At 44.3% G+C, this 17,627-nt stretch overlaps 1 protein-coding gene across 4 annotated transcripts in view; it reads right to left on the reverse strand.

Annotated features, from left to right (window-relative positions):
* The window catches only part of Phf20 (PHD finger protein 20), a 110,351-nt gene that overhangs the window by 76,448 nt on the left and 16,276 nt on the right, over window positions 1–17,627 (reverse strand). For all 4 annotated transcript variants that reach the window (XM_085832910.1, XM_085832920.1, XM_085832917.1 and 1 more), the window contains exon 2: window positions 10,358–10,472. In XM_085832910.1, the coding sequence (XP_085689036.1) occupies window positions 10,358–10,440 (83 nt within the window). In that variant the 5' untranslated portion in view covers window positions 10,441–10,472. The remainder of the gene's footprint in view (window positions 1–10,357; window positions 10,473–17,627) is intronic.

Genomic DNA, 17,627 nt, shown 5'->3' on the forward strand with positions numbered 1-17,627 from the left:
CTCTATAGAGACATGTGCCCAGAAGCAATAGCTCCAAAATTAGAATCACTTTTGGTTTGAGTTTGTTTTTTTGAAACGGGGTCTTGTTAGCCGGCCTAGATATTACTATGTTACCCAAGCTGGTACTGAACTTTTGACAATCCTCCTGCCCAAAGTCCTAGCACTGGGGTTTCAGGAGTGACTCACCACATCCAGCTTAGTATTTATTGCTGTTTTATATCCACTGCAGGCCACTGAATCTCAGTTTCTTGCATGCCAGCCAAGGGCTCTATCACTAAGCTACACCCTATCCACTAGCTATTTGGTCATGCTTCATTTTGTTGGAGACCAGGTCTCATACGTAGGCCAGGATTGCGTCTTGGATATTGGGATTGCAAGTGTATTTGTATAAACTCCAAGCCAAATGTATTCCTTTAATCCAGCACTTGGGAGGCAGAGACAGAAGAATCTCAGGGAATTTAATGCCAGCACCACCCCACCACCACCACCACCATCCCCACCCCAAGAAGTAAAAATCCAAATTGTATTACTTCTTTGGGACCTTAAATTTTGAAAACAAATCTCTCCTGGATGACTTACAAATAAATCTGTATGAGGTCCTCTGGAACTCAGCCTTCAAGCTGAGCTAAGTGAGCCTTACACCCAACAGTGCAAGTTCTTGTCTTTCAAGTCACTCAATTCCAAATAGACCTTTATTTTATTTATGTCTTTATTTCAGTGCTAGAGATGGAAACCAGGGTCTGTATGCCCTAAATATGTGTTCTATTACTCAGCTGTATACTCCCAATACAGCATTTCTGGGGAGAACTAAATAAGACTGCCCATATAAAACCATTGGGGACATTAAGCCTCATACTTGTCAAAACAAATCTGCAAGATGTTCATTGTCACTGCTGTTTGTCTAACTCACAGCATCCTAAAGTGAGGGAGAGCCAGGCCTTGGCATAAGCAACACAGACAAACTAAATGGAAGCAACAAGAAGCATCTGCCCACATTCCTGCTCTGAGTGCTCTGTGTGCTCTACTGTCACACAGACGGAAAAACAGGCGTGGTGGCACACACCGTCAATCCCAGCACTTGGGAGACAGAGGCAAGCAGATCTCTGAGTTGGAGGCCAGCCTGGTCTAAGATTGCACAGCCAGGGCTCACAAAGAAATCCTGCCTAGGAAGGAAGGAAGGAAGGAAGGAAGGAAGGAAGGAAGGAAGGAAAGACCATTTTTATGCCTCCCACCCTTTTTCTTCCTATGCAAGCAGCAGCAATTCTAGAAAACACAGTTGGCCTCTGGAGTCAGTCAGACAGTGGTTCAAACCCCAGCTCACCTACTTACTCACTCAGGCTATAATTTGGGGAAGAAATTTTCACCTCTGTGATCCTTGTTTACTTCATCTATTTTTAAAAGACGTATTTTTTATTTTTATTTATGTATATGTGTTTATACAAGTGTATGACACTTAAGTGCAGGTGCCCAGAGGCTAGAAGGGTGTCAGATGTCCTTGAACTAGAATTACAAGAAGTTGTGAGGCACTTCAAGTGCATGCTTGGGACCAAACTCAGATCCTCTAGAAAACCAGTAAGTACAAAGCCACTGAGCTACCTCTCCGGCGCCCTTAACTCATCTCTAAGGAGCAAGGAATGGCCAGTGAGGGGACTCAGTAAGTTAAGGGGACTTGCTGCCAAGCCTGAGACCTGAGTTTGGTAGATGGAAAGAAATGACTCCTGCAAGTTGTCCTCTAACCTGCACATGAGTGCCGAGGCTCACCTTCACACATGCACACGCAAGAAATATCACCATCATCATCAAACAGCAAACAACTCTCAGCTTGCTGAGAAATTTTATTAAAAATAAGCTAATTCTGCAATACTAGAAACAGTATGAATTGGGGGACAGCAAGATAGTAGAGCATTTTTTTAGCATGTATTCTAAACCCTGCAGTCAATTCACAGCACTGGGGTAAAGTATGCTTTCCGTCCGGCCTAAGGGCATAGACTCAGCCATGGGGCTGGTGCCTAGGATGGAAAAGGCTCTGAGATGTCAGGGAGGAAAGCAGATGGTTTCCATGCAGGGGACTTGAAAACACACACACCTATCAAATTCTCATCTTCTGGCTAGTGACTGACCCAGTCACAGTCATGAACCCATGGGTACCTCTGATCCAGCACAGATTCCCCTGGCTGCTGGTAGGCAGTAGTAGCTGAATGAACAAAAGAAGCAATACTTATGTAAGAGAAGACACTTCTGGTGGTAAATATGTTTTGAAAACTCCCTATCTACTCAGGTAAAACAATCTGCTAAAAAAAGTTACACAAAGCCATTGTTTTAGACTAACCTGCTACTACACAAGGCCCCAAGACCCTGACAAACACATCAAAATGGAATCACTCACAAAAAAGTTTCAGGTCACCAAGCTAGATCTAAGAAACCAAGATTGGGATGGTAAAAGTCAGGTTCCCCACACAGGCCAATCATTTCAACTGGGATGATGAGGTTTTAAAAGCCTTAATCCTGAAGGAAAGATCCTAAAATGAAGGATGTTGCCATAAACCAGCTATTGTTTTACTGTTCTGTCTCCCTGGGTTGCTTATAAGATTAACCCAGGTATGGCTCACACCTTTAATCCTTGCACTCAAGAGGCAGAAGTCAGCAGATACTACAAATTCCAGGACAGCCAAAGGCTAAACAAACAACAAAAAAGTTTAAAGTAAATTTGTAATTTCTTTCTTTCTTTCCTTATTTATTTATTTATTTCAGTACATGGGGATTAAACCAATGGTTCAGGCATTCTAGACAAAATCTCTACCATTGAGCCCTCTTCTGCTTTCTATTGGTTTGGTTTGGTGATTATTTTCTGAGAAAGGGTCTTGCTAAGCAGCCCAGGTTGCCTTACTACCTGTGTAGCCTGATGGCTTTGTGCTCCCAACTTCCTACTTTGGCTCCAGAAGAGTTTGTTATGTGAAATGTCCCTGGGGGAAACAAAAGGTGGAAGTACCACCAAGGGTCTGTGTGTCAAAACGAATAGGCTGTCGAGTTATGGTAGATCAGGACTGTAATCCTAGTACGTGGGAAACTGAGTCCGAAGGGTGACTAGACTAGTCCAGCCTGGGTGGCATAGGGAGAAAGAAGAAAACAAAAAAAACTTGTGCTGTTTGAATACGCTTGGCCTAGGGAGTGGCAATGTTAGGAGATGTGGCTTTGTTGGAAGAAGTGTGTCATGGTAGGTATGGGCTTTGAAACCCTTCTCCTAGCCACCTGAAAAACAGTCTGGTCCTGGCTTCCTTTGGATGAAAATGTAGAACTCTCAGCTCTTCCTGCACCATGCCTGCCTGGATGCTGCCATGCTCCTGCCTTGCTGATAATGGACTGAACCTCTGAACCTGTAAGCCAGCCCCAATGAAATGTTGTCCTTGTGCCTGAGAAATACAGAAGTGGATGCTCACAGCCATCCATTGGAATGAGCATAGGGTCCCCAATGAAGGAGCTAGAGAAAGGACCTAAGGAGCTGAAGGGGTTTGAAGCCCCATAGGAGGAACAACAATATGAACTAACCAGTACCTCCAGATCTCTCAGGGACTAAACCACCAACCAAAGAGCACACATGGTGGGACCCATGGCTCCATCTGCATATGCAGCAGAGGATGGCCTAGTCAGACATCGATGGGAAGAGAGGCCTGTTGTCCTATGAAGGCTCTATGCCCCAGTGTGAGGGAATGCCAGGGCCAGGAAGTGGGAGTGGGTGGGTTGGTGAGCAGGGGGGTGGGGGTAGGGTGTTATTTTGGCAAGGAAACCAGGAAAGGGGATAACATTTGAAATGTAAACAAACAAACAAACAAACATTCCAATTTTAAAAAAGTCCTTTATTGTTACTGTCTGATTTTTATAGAATGGGTTTCTGTAGTTTTCTTAAAAATGACTTATTTAATGTATGTGGGTATACGGTTATTGTCTTCAGACACACCAGAAGAAGGCATCTGACCACATTACAGATGGTTGTGAGTCACCATGTGGTTGCTCAGAATTGAAGTCAGAACCTGATAGTAGTCAATGCTCCTAAACGGCAAAGCGATCTTTCCAGCCCCTAAATGTTGTCCTTTATAAGAGTTGCCTTGGTCACGGTGTCTCTTCACAGCAATGGAAACCCTAAGGCAAACTATAACTCAAGATACCCCATCCCACCCCCACATATACACACTCCGCCTGGCAGCAGTGGCACTTAGGAGGCAGAGGCAGGTGAATCTCTCAGTTCAAGACCAGCCTAGCTTACAAAGTAAGTTCCAAGATACAGACAAGGCTACACAGAGAAACCCTTGGAGTGGGGTGGGGCAGGGAGGAAGACACCCCCCCTAACAAGAAAAAAACGGCCCATGGCCTGAGAAGTGAAGACTCAGCTAAGTAGTCAGCTAATGAAGAGATGAGCCTTCTATCCTAGAGCACACCCTGTCTCAATGGACACCTAGCAAATGAGATGCTCACAGCACAACCAGTTCTATCTACACCAAAGGGGTCAGAAACTACGGTTTGCATAAATAAATGCTGAGGCCAATGAGAATGCACTGAATACACATATGTCAAAAAACAAAAATTCACCGGGCATGGTGGCTCATGCCTTTAATCCCAGCACTCGGGAGGCAGAGGCAGGTGATTTCTGAGTTCGAGGCCAGCCTGGTCTACAAAGTGAGTTCCAGGACAGCCAGGGCTATAGAAAAACCCTGTCTCGAAAAACCAAAAAAAAAAAAAAAAATTCAACCTACAAGGCTGGCCACATATGCTACCAAGCCTGACAACCTAAATTCAATCCCTGGAACCCACATGATGGGAGGTGAGAACTGACTCCTATACATTGCCCTCTCACCTCTGCATATGTTCACATACACAAGATTAAAAAAAAATGCAGCCAGGCGTGGTGGCACAAGCCTTTAATCCCAGCACTTGGGGGACAGAGGCAGGTGGATTTCTGAGTTCAAGGCCAGCCTGGTCTACAGAGTGAATTCCAGGACAGAGAAACCCTGTCTCAAAAAAACAAAAACAAAAACAAAACAAACAAACAAAAAAAGCAAAAAAACGCAATATAATAACAATAATAAAAACTGCCATGTGTGGTGGCCTATGCCTTTCATCCCAGGCCTTGAGGGACAGAGACCAGCAGATCTGCGAGTTCCAGGATAGTCAGAACTCCAGTGGGATTTTATTTCTAAAACAGCATCAGCAAACACAACTCCACAACCAGAAGCAGGAAGATCACAGTGAGTTGGAGGCTGGCTTGCACTAGAGTGCAAGGTCTTGTCTTCAAACAACAATAATAATTATGGTTTTATTTCCTCGATATAAAAGTAGGACGCTAGGATGTGGTCCTATCTAATCCGAGGAACAATCGACTATATTTCCTCATTCTGCCTATATGGAAACATGGGGCTAGGGAGGTAAAGTAATTTAACCCAGGAAACTCAGCTAGTAATGAGAGCACTTCAGACCTGAATCCAGAGCACCTGCTATAAACTATATGCATTTCTTACTGATCCAGGTAGAGGCTTTAAACACTGTAGGAAGCCACAATCTAGAGTTTTCAGACTGGCCTATTGACTTGCTATTTACATTTGAAAGGGCAATCCCCAAAGCAAACGGATATGGGCACAATGCAAGGACTAAGTCATCAACAGCACCCAAAGAACCTAGCCAACCAACTGACACCAGGGACAACAGATTGCCTTGCCTCCCCACCTGCCAGACTCTACCCAATGAAGCTTTGTGTTCAATGAAGCTCTTTACTCCTGGCTCCCATCTGCCCTTTCCTGAGACCTTACACCATCTCTTGACACAGAGCAGAACAGAGTCCACTAAAAGACCACTCCAGCCTCCAGTGATACCTTTGTCTCCTAGACAAGACCCAAACCAAGCAGGAGAGCATTTTATTCATTGCCTGGTATAAAGTTTGCTAAACTAAAAACAAGTAAGAGGAACTGGGGCTGAGCAGTGGTGACTCACACCTTTAATCCCAGCATTTGAAAGACAGAGGCAGGTGGATCTCTCTCTGTGAGTTTAAGGCCAACTTAGTCTACAAATTGAGTTCCAAGATAGTCAGGGCCATGGAAAAACCCTGTATCATTTAAAAAAAAAAAAAAAAGAAAGAAATGATGATGATGGTGGTGGTAGTGGTGGTGATATTAATGATGAAGAAGAAATATAAATAAATAAGAAAGAAAGACAGACAGACAGACTGGGGATTAGCTTAGTTGGTAAAGTGCTTGCCTAACAGGCACAAAGCTCTAGGTTAGACCCTCCATGTGGCATAAACCAGGCTTGATTGCATGCTTATAGTCCCAGCACTTAGATGGAAACATGAGAATCAGAAACTCAGTTACACTGAGAGACCTTGTTGCAACAACAATAATAACTTACAATTTAAAATGAAATGGAAGGCCAGCAGGTGACTCAGCGGGTAGAAGAGTCACTGCCATGCCTGATAACTGAGCTCAATCTCTGGACCACACAGGAGAGAGAGAAGCTACTTCTGAGAGTTGTCCTCTGACTTACACACACGATCAAGCAATAATAAACAAACACACAAACAAACAAACACGTGTAATATTTTTTAAAGGCTGGCAGATGGCTGGGCACCTTAAGAAGACTGTAGCCAGGCCTGATGGTCTGAGTTCAATTCAGAACCCACATAAAGATAAAAGGAGGGAACCAACTCCCCAAATTGCTCTGATTTCTACACACCCCTAAGACACAAATGTGCATGCACACACATACAATAAATGACAAGAAATGTAATAAAGAAAAAAGGAAAAAAGACGAAGGAGAAAAAAGGAATTAAAATGGTACACCCCTGTAATCATAGTATTCAGAAGTCTTGAGGTAGGACACAAGGCCCAGGCCACAGGGAGCTACAATGTTGGACGTATCTCAAAGCTAACATCCTGGGCTGAGAGATGTCTCAGTGGATCAGAGCACTCATTTCTCATGAGGAAAACCCAGGTTCATTTCCCAGCACAACATGCAGCTCACAACTCTCTGTACCTCCATTTCGAGGGTATACCACCCCTCTTCTGTTGTGTTATTGTTGTTGCTGCTCTTTTTTGTTTGGTTTCGAGACAGGTTTCTCTGTATAGCCCTGGTTGTCTTAGAACTTTCTTTGTAGCCCAGTCTAGTGATCCATCAGCCTCTGCCTCCTGAGTGCTGGGATTAAAAGCATGCACACCACCTGGCCTTAAAACAACTCTTTTGACTTCCACAGACAAAAAGTTCCTTGATTCTCTAACAGTAACATTTTTTATTTGGGGTTGTTTATCATGGTAAGGTAACTCAGGTTAGCAATAAACTACTGATGGATCCTGCCTTAGCCCAAGTGCTAGAAATACAGGTGTGTACCATCACACTGAGTAAAAGCATCCTTAGAAAGTCAAAACCAGGACTGGAGAGAGAGCTCAGCAGTCAACAGCACTGGCTGCTCTTCCAGAAGTACTTAGCTCAATTCCAGACCACATGTAACTCCAGTTCCAGGGTCTGACACACAGACATACATATAAGTAAAACACCAGTGTATTTTTTAAAAAACAAAGGGGGTAATTAATACACCTTTAATTCCAGCACCGGGGAGGCAAAGGAAAGTGATCTCTGAGTTCCAGAACAACCAGGGCTACAAGGAGAAATTCTATCTCAAACAAGCAAAAAAAAAAAAAGTCAAAAAACAGTCCGCAAGATGGTTTAGTGTATAAAAACACTTGCTACACATCCCTTACAACCTGAGCTCCATCCTCTGATCCTACAGGAAAAGGAGAAGAAACCCATAGGTTGTCCTCTGACCTACACAAATGTACCAATGTGCATAGACCTAAACTTGGTCACACACTCTCACACATGTGACAACAATAAAAAATAATATTTAAAATTTGAACTAGCTATTTTTTTTTTGTCAACTTGGCACAGAATGGGTCATCTGAAAAAAGAGAAACCCCAATTGAACAAATGTCTCCATCAGACTGGCCTGTAGGCAAGTCTGTAAGGACATTTTCTTGATGAACAAATAATGTGGGAAGATCCAGCCAACTTTGGCCATACCACCCCTGGGCAGGTGGTCCTAGGGCATGTAAGAGAACAAACAGAGCAAGTCTCTAGGAGCAAGCCAGTAAGCAGCACTTCTCCATGGCCTCTACTTCATCAGATCTTGATGCCAGGTCCCTGCCTTGGCTTCCCCTCAGGGATGAACTATGATCCAAACTTGTAAGCCTTTCCTTCCTGAGCTGTTTTTGGTCATGGGGTTTATCACAGAATAGAAAGCAAACTCAAACACAAGCAGGCCACTCAGGAATGTAGAAAGAACAGTTGTCTAATATGCACAAAGTCCTGGGTTCAATCTATTTCCTCTTGGTGGCCAGGAGGGGTGCAGGGAGAATAGACTGACAAGGCTAGAAAAGTGCTTCCTATGCAAACTCGAGGACCTGCATTTGAATCCCTGGCATTCATGGAGAAGCTGGACACAGTGCCCTTTGCCTGGGGAGGGGAAGAGACAGGCAGGTCATGGCACCTCCCTGGTCAGCCAAAACAGCAAGTTCCAGGTTCAGTGAGTGACAGTCTTAAAAAATATGGTAGATGGACACTTGCCTTTGATCCCAGCACTTGGGAGGCAGAGGCAGGCGGATTTCTGAGTTCCAGGCCAGCCTGTTCTACAGAGTGAGTTCCAGGACAGCCAGGACTACACAGAGAAACCCTGTCTTAAAAAACAAAAAAACAACGCCGGGCGTGGTGGCGCACGCCTTTAATCCCAGGACTCGGGAGGCAGAGGCAGGCGGATTTCTGAGTTCGAGGCCAGCCTGGTCTACAGAGTGAGTTCCAGGACAGCCAGGACTACACAGAGAAACCCTGTCTCAAAAAACCAAAAAAAAAAAAAAAAAAAAAAAAACAACAAATGGTAGAGTGATACGGAGAAATCCATTTTATGCTGCCTTCCACATGCAAACACAGGGAAATGACTACCATACATGCATACATAAGCAAATGCACTTGAAAACACACACACATAGCTGAAACCAATATATGAAGTAATTATAATGTAAACAACCTAAAAAGTGTCCACTATCGGTTAATTCTGTCCACAACCAGTACAAATGCAACCAAAGTACATTTTCTTTATTTCTGAGGCAGTAGGGACTGATCACAGGGCCTTGCCCATGTCAGACAACATTCTGCCACTAACTCACTTTCTGGGGTTCAGTGTCTTTATTCCTAATAGGATGGACAGTTTTCTGCCCAATACCATTTCCCAGCCCTCCCCCTACACCCCAGAAAGCAGTCAGTCTATTCTGAGATAATTACCACAAGGGCTAACCTCTTCCTTAGAAACTTCAAAAGTGTTCTGAAACCTCTGGGTTTTGAGCACCAAGAATCAAATTCTAGGCTGTCCAGAGAGTTTTCTTCTTTGTAGGCAAGGTCACATATTCACTATGCAGCAGATAAGATAACCATAAACCTCTGATAAACATGCCTCTATCTCTCCAAACCTAGGTTTATCTACTGCTGGGACTCCAACCTAGGGCTTCATGCATGCCAGACCAACACTCTACCAACTGAACCTGAACTTCTGGTGGCTAGTTTATCATCTAGGGTCAGGAATTCACTCTGTAGGCTCTGTTGGTCTAGAACTCACTATGCCAGGCTCTGCTCCAGTCCTAGTAAACCCCTACCTTAGCCTCCGGGCTGCTCACAGTAGAGATATGTCACCACACCCAGTTATGTTTAGTTTTTGAGAGTGCTCTCCAACTATTCAATATATGACTCTCAGAATAATCCCCTGATGCCAACATTACCAGTGACTGTGACCACATTCACAGGAATGTTCAAAGTATCTGACAGGCAGAGGACAAAAGGCAGCCAGATTGGCAGGGATCTGTAATCCTGGTACTTAGGAGGCTGGTCCATCAATTCAAGGTCAGCCTGGGTTACCAGAAACCTCGTCACACAAAACAAACACAATTCAGCAATGCAGAAGAAGAACCCTCTGCTTTTTAGTCTGATTACCTGAAGAGCAACCCTGAGTAATAATAACAATGCTTAGCCACCCTATACCACTCCCGAAAGCAGGCAGGGCTGTGGCGGTCCAGTCCCTCATCTCCATTCTGAGCAGGCTGATCCTCCTCTCCGAGAGGCAAAGTTTGAAAGCTTTCCTTTCCCATGGCAACTCCTGCTGCTTTCCCATAACTCCCTCATCAAACAGGAAAAGAGGGGAACAAGTGTGACCCAGGGATGCCTGAACCACAGAGAAAGCTAGAAAACACCACAGCAGCACCCCATTTTATCAACGCTGGTGAGACGCCCTCCCCTAATGTGCTTTAAATAGCAGGAAAAAAAAATATAAAAGTACCAGTTTTTTAAACGGTCCCGAGCTTCCAACTGGGCTCCCACTTCAAAGCTGATTCCTCGTCTGTTAGGTGGGTGCTTGGTCATTTTCAGTCATCAACGGAGCTGCTTTTATCCTCCTGAAAAAGCCAGTTAAATATTCATGAAACCTGGGAAAGTCTGCCCAGGGTGTAGCATCACCACCACACATTAAAAACCAAACAGGCATTATTCAAAACCTCCAGCTACATGACCCTGTCAGCGCCCTGTCTGGTGCCTCTCCTCCTATCGGGTGTCCCCACTATCAGTACCCCTCAACCTTGCCACAGCCTGTGTGATCTCTGGGCTCATCTATGAAGTACATCCTTCACAACTCCAAAAAAAGAGCTGGTCTTGTGAATAAGTTCAACCACTCACCAACACATTCAACAAATATTTGTTCATAGACAATTTAGTCAAGACCCAAAGAGACACACAGTTCTCACCCTCAAGGAGCCTCTGATTATAACATAACCAATGAACAGAAGTCAGTTTAAAATGCAATTGCTATAAAATTTAAGAGCTAGAAAGGAAACAAATAGAAGCTAAGATGAGATAGTAGGCAAGAATGTAGTAACAGCTACACAGATGGCTGAGACAAGAGAGATCCCTGAGCCCAGGAGGTTAGTGTCAACTCTGAACAATAAAGCAAAACAAATAAAAAAAAAAAAGGAACCTGATCCTACTTTTGAGTAGACAACAAATTGTTGGGCTGAGGATGATGGCCTGCCTAGGGGGGCACAAGGCCCAGTGTTGGATCCCTAGCACCAAATAAAGCCAAGGATGGTGGCCATCCCTATAACTGAAGTGAGCAGAGGAAGGGGACTTTCCATACTTTCTTTAATAAATCTGTTCCCTTTAGGGGCTGGAAAGATGACTCAGTGGTTAAGGAGACTGGCTGTTCTTTCAGAAGCTCTGCATTCCATATGGCAGCTCACACGTTCTGTAACTCAGCTCTCAAACAACTCAACACACTGTTTCTGGCCTCTGCAGAAACCAAATGCACACATGATACACAGAAATACATACATGGATACACATAAAACAAACTTTATCTGTTCTCTCTTCTTGAAAAAAAGTTGGGGGCTAGAGAGATGGCTCAATAGTTAAGAGCATTGACTGCTCTTCCAGAGGTCCTGAGTTCAATTCGTAGCAACCACATGGTGGCTCATATCCATCTGTAACGGGATCCGATGCCCTCTTCTGGTGTGTCTGAAGACAGCTACATTGTACTCATATACATAAAAGAAAGAAAGAAAGAAAGAAAGAAAGAAAGAAAGAAAGAAAGAAAGAAAGAAAGAATGAATGAATAAAAGTTGCTGGCCACCCTCTTATCTAGGGAGTTTGAAGGCAGCCTTAACTATAGAAGACCTTACTTTAGGAAGAACAAGGAAAAGGAACAGCAAGTTCTAGAGCTACATGGACAGTTCAGCAACACAGTAGGAGAGTACTTGCCTAGCAAATACAGAGCCCTAAGACAGCCCAGCACCAAAGGGACTAAGACGGCACACACTTAATCCAACACTCCAGAAGAAGAGGCAGGCAGATCTTTCTGAGGTAGAGGCAGGCTGATATCTGTATATTTCAACCTAGCCAGAGCTACAGAGACCAATGTATTCTATCTCAAGAAGAATAGCTATAGTAAGAGAGTTCAAAGCTATCTCCTCAGCTGCATTGTTTTTAATTAATTTATTTATTTCAGGTATGTGAGGAGTACACTGTTGCTGTCAGAAGAGGGCATCGGATCCCCATTACTGATGGTTGTGAGCCACCATGTGGTTGCTGGGAATTGAACTCAGGACCTCTGTAAGAGCAGTCAGTGCTCTTAACCACTGAGCCATCTCTCCAGACCCCTTAGCTGCATTTCAAGCTCCAGCTCTAGACCAGCACTGATGGGGACTTGGCTGGGTGAGAGAGAACTTTCCCAGCATGCATAAGGTCGTGTTCAATTCCCAGCACTGCAAAAGAAAGAGTAGGAAATCAAGCCCAGTGTGGTGACACATGCCTGTAATCGAAGACCATGGAAGGCAGAGGCAGGAGGATCAGTCAAAGTTCAAAGGCAACCGAGAGTACATTGTGAGAGCCCGTCTCAGGTAAGGATGGCACAGGCATGAAGTGGGGAGCTGATGAGTGAGGAGGACCCCATTCTCTCTCAGTGGCTCCTGAAAACACTCCCCGGCTCAACTGCCAAGGGCCAGGCGGTGTGCTAAACACCTGTAACCAGCACTGGGGAGACAGCAAGGGATCACTGTGAGCTCCAGGTCCACCTGGTCTACATATCAAGTTCCAGGGCAGCCAGGGCTACAGAGCCAGGTCCTATCTCAGAAAATATTAAACTAAGTTTTAACCTTAAAGAAGTCTCACATGAGGGCTGGTGAGATGGCTCAGACATCTAGGCAGTAACTGCCAAGCCTGAGGCTGAAATCCCACCCAGATTGTGAGAGCAGAGAGCACATTCCAAAGGTTTGTCATCCGACATTCACAGTTGTGCTATGGCACACACATACAGAAACACATATAAAATACAAAAATAAATAAATGTAAAACAACTTTAACAGGCCAGGTAGTGGTGGCAGAGCATGCCCTTTGAGATCAGCACTTTGGAGGCAGATGCAGGCGGACCTCTAAATTCAAGGCCAGCCTGGTCTACAAAGTGAGCTCCAGGACAGCAAGGGCTTAATTGCAACACTTAAGAGGAAGATTTCTGTAAGTATAAGGCCAACCTAGCCTACATCAATAGTTCCAGGGCAGCCAGGACTACATGATGAGACTCTGAAAAACATTCTCTTAAAGTATGTATTTTACTTTTACATTTAGCTTTTAAAAACAAATAATTTTTATTGATCTGCTTGGGGCCTGGTAATTTTCTTTCAAAAATCTTTAGTTTACAAAGATGAAAGGAGTACAGAAGGGGCCTAGCATAACTGTCTTCTGAGAGGCTCTACCCAGCATCTGCCTGATACAGATGCAGAGACCCACAGCTAAATGTTGAACAGAGGACAGGGCCCTTATGGAACAGTTGGGGAAAGGATTGAAGGCCCTGAAGGGGATGGAAACCCCATAGGAAGACCAACAGAGTCAACTAACCTGAACCTCTGGTAGCTCTGAGACTGAGCCCATCCATCAACCAAAGAGCATGCACCGCCTGGAATGAGACCCCCAGCTCAATCTCCACATGGGTCCCCCAACAACTGGAGCTGAGGCTCTCCTCTAAAGCTGTAGCCTGACTGTAGCATCCATTCCTCAGCAGGACTGGCTTGTCTGGCCTCAGGAGAGGATGTGCCTAGCCTTGTATAGACTTGATGTGCCAGGGCAGGAAAGATACCCAGAGGGGCCTTACCCTCTCAGAGAAGGGGAGGGAAAGGGGGTGGGAATCTGTGAGGGAAGACCAGGGAGGGGGCAGCATTTAGGATATAAATTTTTTAAAAAATAATTACATACTAAAAAAAAAACTCAAGCCGGGCGTGGTGGCACACGCCTTTAATCCCAGCACTCGGGAGGCAGAGGCAGGCGGATTTCTGAGTTCGAGGCCAGCCTGGTCTACAAAGTGAGTGCCAGGACAGCCAGGGCTACACAGAGAAACCCTGTCTCGAAAAACCAAAAAAAATAAAAAAATAAAAAAAATTTAAAAACTCAAAAAAGAAGATGAAAAGAGCATATTCTATATGAACAAAGGAAATTTCCCAAGTAAAAAATACCTGATGCAATCTGTAGGATTCTAATGTCAATACTTGGGAGAACTTCAAAATACTCCTTTATACTCACAAACTCTCTAAAGAAGAACCAACCCACTGGTCCAAAAGAGACGGGAGCCTGATTTATTTCCTTAGACCAGTGCTTCACCAACAGTAAGGAGAGCTTTAATACACACTGTGGCACATGGTTAACATGAGAAAGTAACTGCAGCCCATAGCTTCCTTCATTAACAAAAACTGCACTGCATACAAACAAGGATCAACATTTAAAAGGCATGCCAAAAATGGACAAAGTGCAAGCTCTGGCAGATCACAGTGGGTGACAAGGAGACACAAAGCCCACACAAGCATCCTGAGCTACATAGAGGAAATGCAAATCAAAACAACAGACTTATACTTTCAGGGACAGAGCCTCCCTCTGTAGCCTAAACTGGTCTCAAACTCACAGCCACCTGCTCAGTCTCTCAAGTGCGGAGATTACTACAATGACTAAGACTATATACAATGTATTTGGTTGGTTGGTTTTGGTTTTTCAAGACAGAGTTTTTCTGTGTAGCTTTGGCTGTCTTGAACTCAAGAATTTCTTATTTGTGGACTGGAAAGATAGCTCTGAGGTAAACTTGCCAGTAAGGGTGAAGACCTGAGTTCTAGCTCCAAAACTCACACAGGAGAACTCCTACGAGCTTTCCACTGACCTCCACATAGATTGCAAACATTTTAAAACAAGTTTATACTTATGTTATGCTATTGAACTTTCAAAACCAGCTACTGTAATTAAGGCTAATTTTTTTTGTTGTTCCCATGATACTGAAATGAGATATATAAGTACAAAAAAGCTGAACCACTTACGAGCTAACAACTTTATACAAGGTTATGTAAGATACACAGCAGAGCTGGAGAGATGGCTCAGTGGAGAAGAGCACTCACTGCTCTTCCAGAGGACCTGAGCTCAGTTCCCAACACCTACATTGGGCAGTGCACAGCAGCCTGTGGCACACATGGCACACACACAAAGGCATTTTCATGAAACTGATATGTGCACCATTCCAGGAACATGACTGTTAAACTAAATAAATTTTCTTTGTTAATGAAAAAATAATCAACATGAATCTAAACATAATTATCCAAGAACATGAAATCTTTACTATGAAAAGTAATGGGATTATCCCAGAAGCAGACATGCCTGTGTTCACAGTCACACCTTCAGATGGAGGGAAAACATTAAGTAAAGGACAATAAAGCCATGAAGCCTTCCAAGTGCAATGCCAGCACTGTCACACCGTTTACGACATGCAGACCAGAGCCAATGCGAGTCCTGCTGAGGAGAAAGTGGAACAAGGCCCAGGCTTGAGCTCAGGTTCTAAGCCTGGACATCTTTTAAACCTGATGATGGAAGGGAGGGGTGAGCTGTGAAGCTGCTTAGAATCTTGCAATCTTGTCATTTCTACCTGAAGACTACAGCCCAAGCCGGGCGTGGTGGCACACGCCTTTAATCCCAGCACTCGGGAGGCAGAGGCAGGCGGATTTCTGAGTTCGAGGCCAGCCTGGTCTACAGAGTGAGTTCCAGGACAGCCAGGGCTATACAGAGAAACCCTGTCTCGAAAAACCAAAAAAAAAAAAAAAAAAAGACTACAGCCCATACTATAAAGATATCATTTGCCGGGCGTGGTAACGCACGCCTTTAATCCCAGCACTGGAGAGGCAGAGGCAGTCGGCTTTCTGAGTTCGAGGCCAGCCTGATCTACAAAGTGAGTTCCAGGACTGCCAGGGCTACACAGAAAAACCCTGTCTCGCAAAACCAAAAAAAAAAAAAAAAAAATTTACGGAACAAAGGAAAAGTAGGGACATTCTAGAACACTCACAGTTAAGGGGCTGATCACAGAGTTGTTAAGTCTTTTCTTAGGCAAGGTCTTGCTATGCAGCCCTGGCTAGCCTGGGACTCACTTTGCAAACTGCTTACCTCTGTCTCCCAAGTACTGGGATTAAAGTGGGCACAACTCCAGTCCAGATTCCAAATTTGTTTATGAGCTACTTCCTTCAGTCTTACTTCCTTCAGTCTTTTCTTCCTGTTATCATATAGGAATAAAGTCCCCTATCTTGGGTGCTAAGAGGATCAGGCCAGGAAAGTCCTAAAGTCCTATTAGAATATCTAAAGTGGGGGAAGGGTATGGGGGACTTTTGGGATAGCATTTGAAATGTAAATGAAGAAAATACCTAATTATAAAAAAAGAATATCTGGGCTGGGGAGATGGCTCAGTGGGTAGGAGCACCCGACTGCTCTTCCAAAAGTCCGGAGTTCAAATCCCAGCAACCACATGGTGGCTCATAACCATCTGTAACGAGATCTGGCTCCCTCTTCTGGAGTGTCTGAAGACAGCTACAGTGTACTTACATATAATCGATAAATAAATCTTAAAAAAAAAAAAATATCTAAAAGTCCTATTAGAATATTTAGCACAGGACTGGGGACTGGCTCTGACATAAAATGCTTTAGCCATGAATGCTGTTCCCAGAACCTTAAAAACTTAACATAAACCCCAGCCTGCAGGAAGCAGGCCTGAGAGGCGAGGATAGGTGTGAGATCATCCTCCACTAGGTAGCAAGTCTGTGCTACAAACACATCTGTTTGTAGGTCCCATTGCAAGCAGGGCCTTTTTCCAGCTCACACTAAAGAGTCCAATCAATCTATTAAACTCGACAGGATAGAGAACAGACAACAGGAGAGACAAAGACAAGACAGAAGAGAGAACTTGGTTTGGTTGTGGGTTTTTTATTGAAGGGTTGTTGCTTTTTAGATTTGTTCTACTTGTATAGTGTTTAGCCTGCATGTAAATTTAAGTCTGTGAACCACACACATGCCTTGCACCTGCAGAAACCAGAAGAGAACCTGTAGAATTCAGAAGGTGCTGGATCCCTGGAACTGGCATTTCAGACAGTCTGAACACGCATGAGTGCTGAGAGATGAACCTAGGCCTCTGCAAGAGCAGCCAGTGCTCTTAACCACTCAACCGACTCTCTCGCCACAATAGAATTGGGGAGCTTTTATAGAATTTTTTTTTTAATATATGAGAATTTTGCCTGTGTGTATGTGTGTACCATTTGTGTGCAGTGCCCACAGAGGCATCAGATATACTGGCTCTAGACTTAAAGATGATTAGGAGCCTTCTGACAAGGGAGCTGGAAACTGACCCCAAGCCCTCCATAAGAGTGGTAATTGAGCTGGGCGTGGTGGCGCATGCCTTTAATCCCAGCACTCCGGAGGCAGAGGCAGATGGATTTCTGAGTTCGAGGCCACCCTAGTCTACAGAGTGAGTTCCAGGACAGTCAAGGCTATACAGAGAAACCCTGTCTCGAAAAACAAACAAACAAAAAAAGAGTGGTAAGTGCTCTTAACCATTGAGCCATCTCTTCAGGCCTGAACAGAAAACATCTTAAAATGCTTTCTAGGGGCCTTTGGATAGTTTTATTAGGTAAAGGTGCTTGATGGCTAATGCAAGCCTGAGTTCTATTTCTTGAATCTATGTAAAGGTGGGAGGAAAGAACTGGAAAGAACTGGTGCAT

This window comes from Mus caroli, unplaced genomic scaffold (genome assembly GCF_978045245.1).
Source record: "Mus caroli unplaced genomic scaffold, Mus_caroli_1 scaffold_2, whole genome shotgun sequence".
In the NCBI taxonomy this organism is placed as follows: Eukaryota; Metazoa; Chordata; class Mammalia; order Rodentia; family Muridae; genus Mus; species Mus caroli.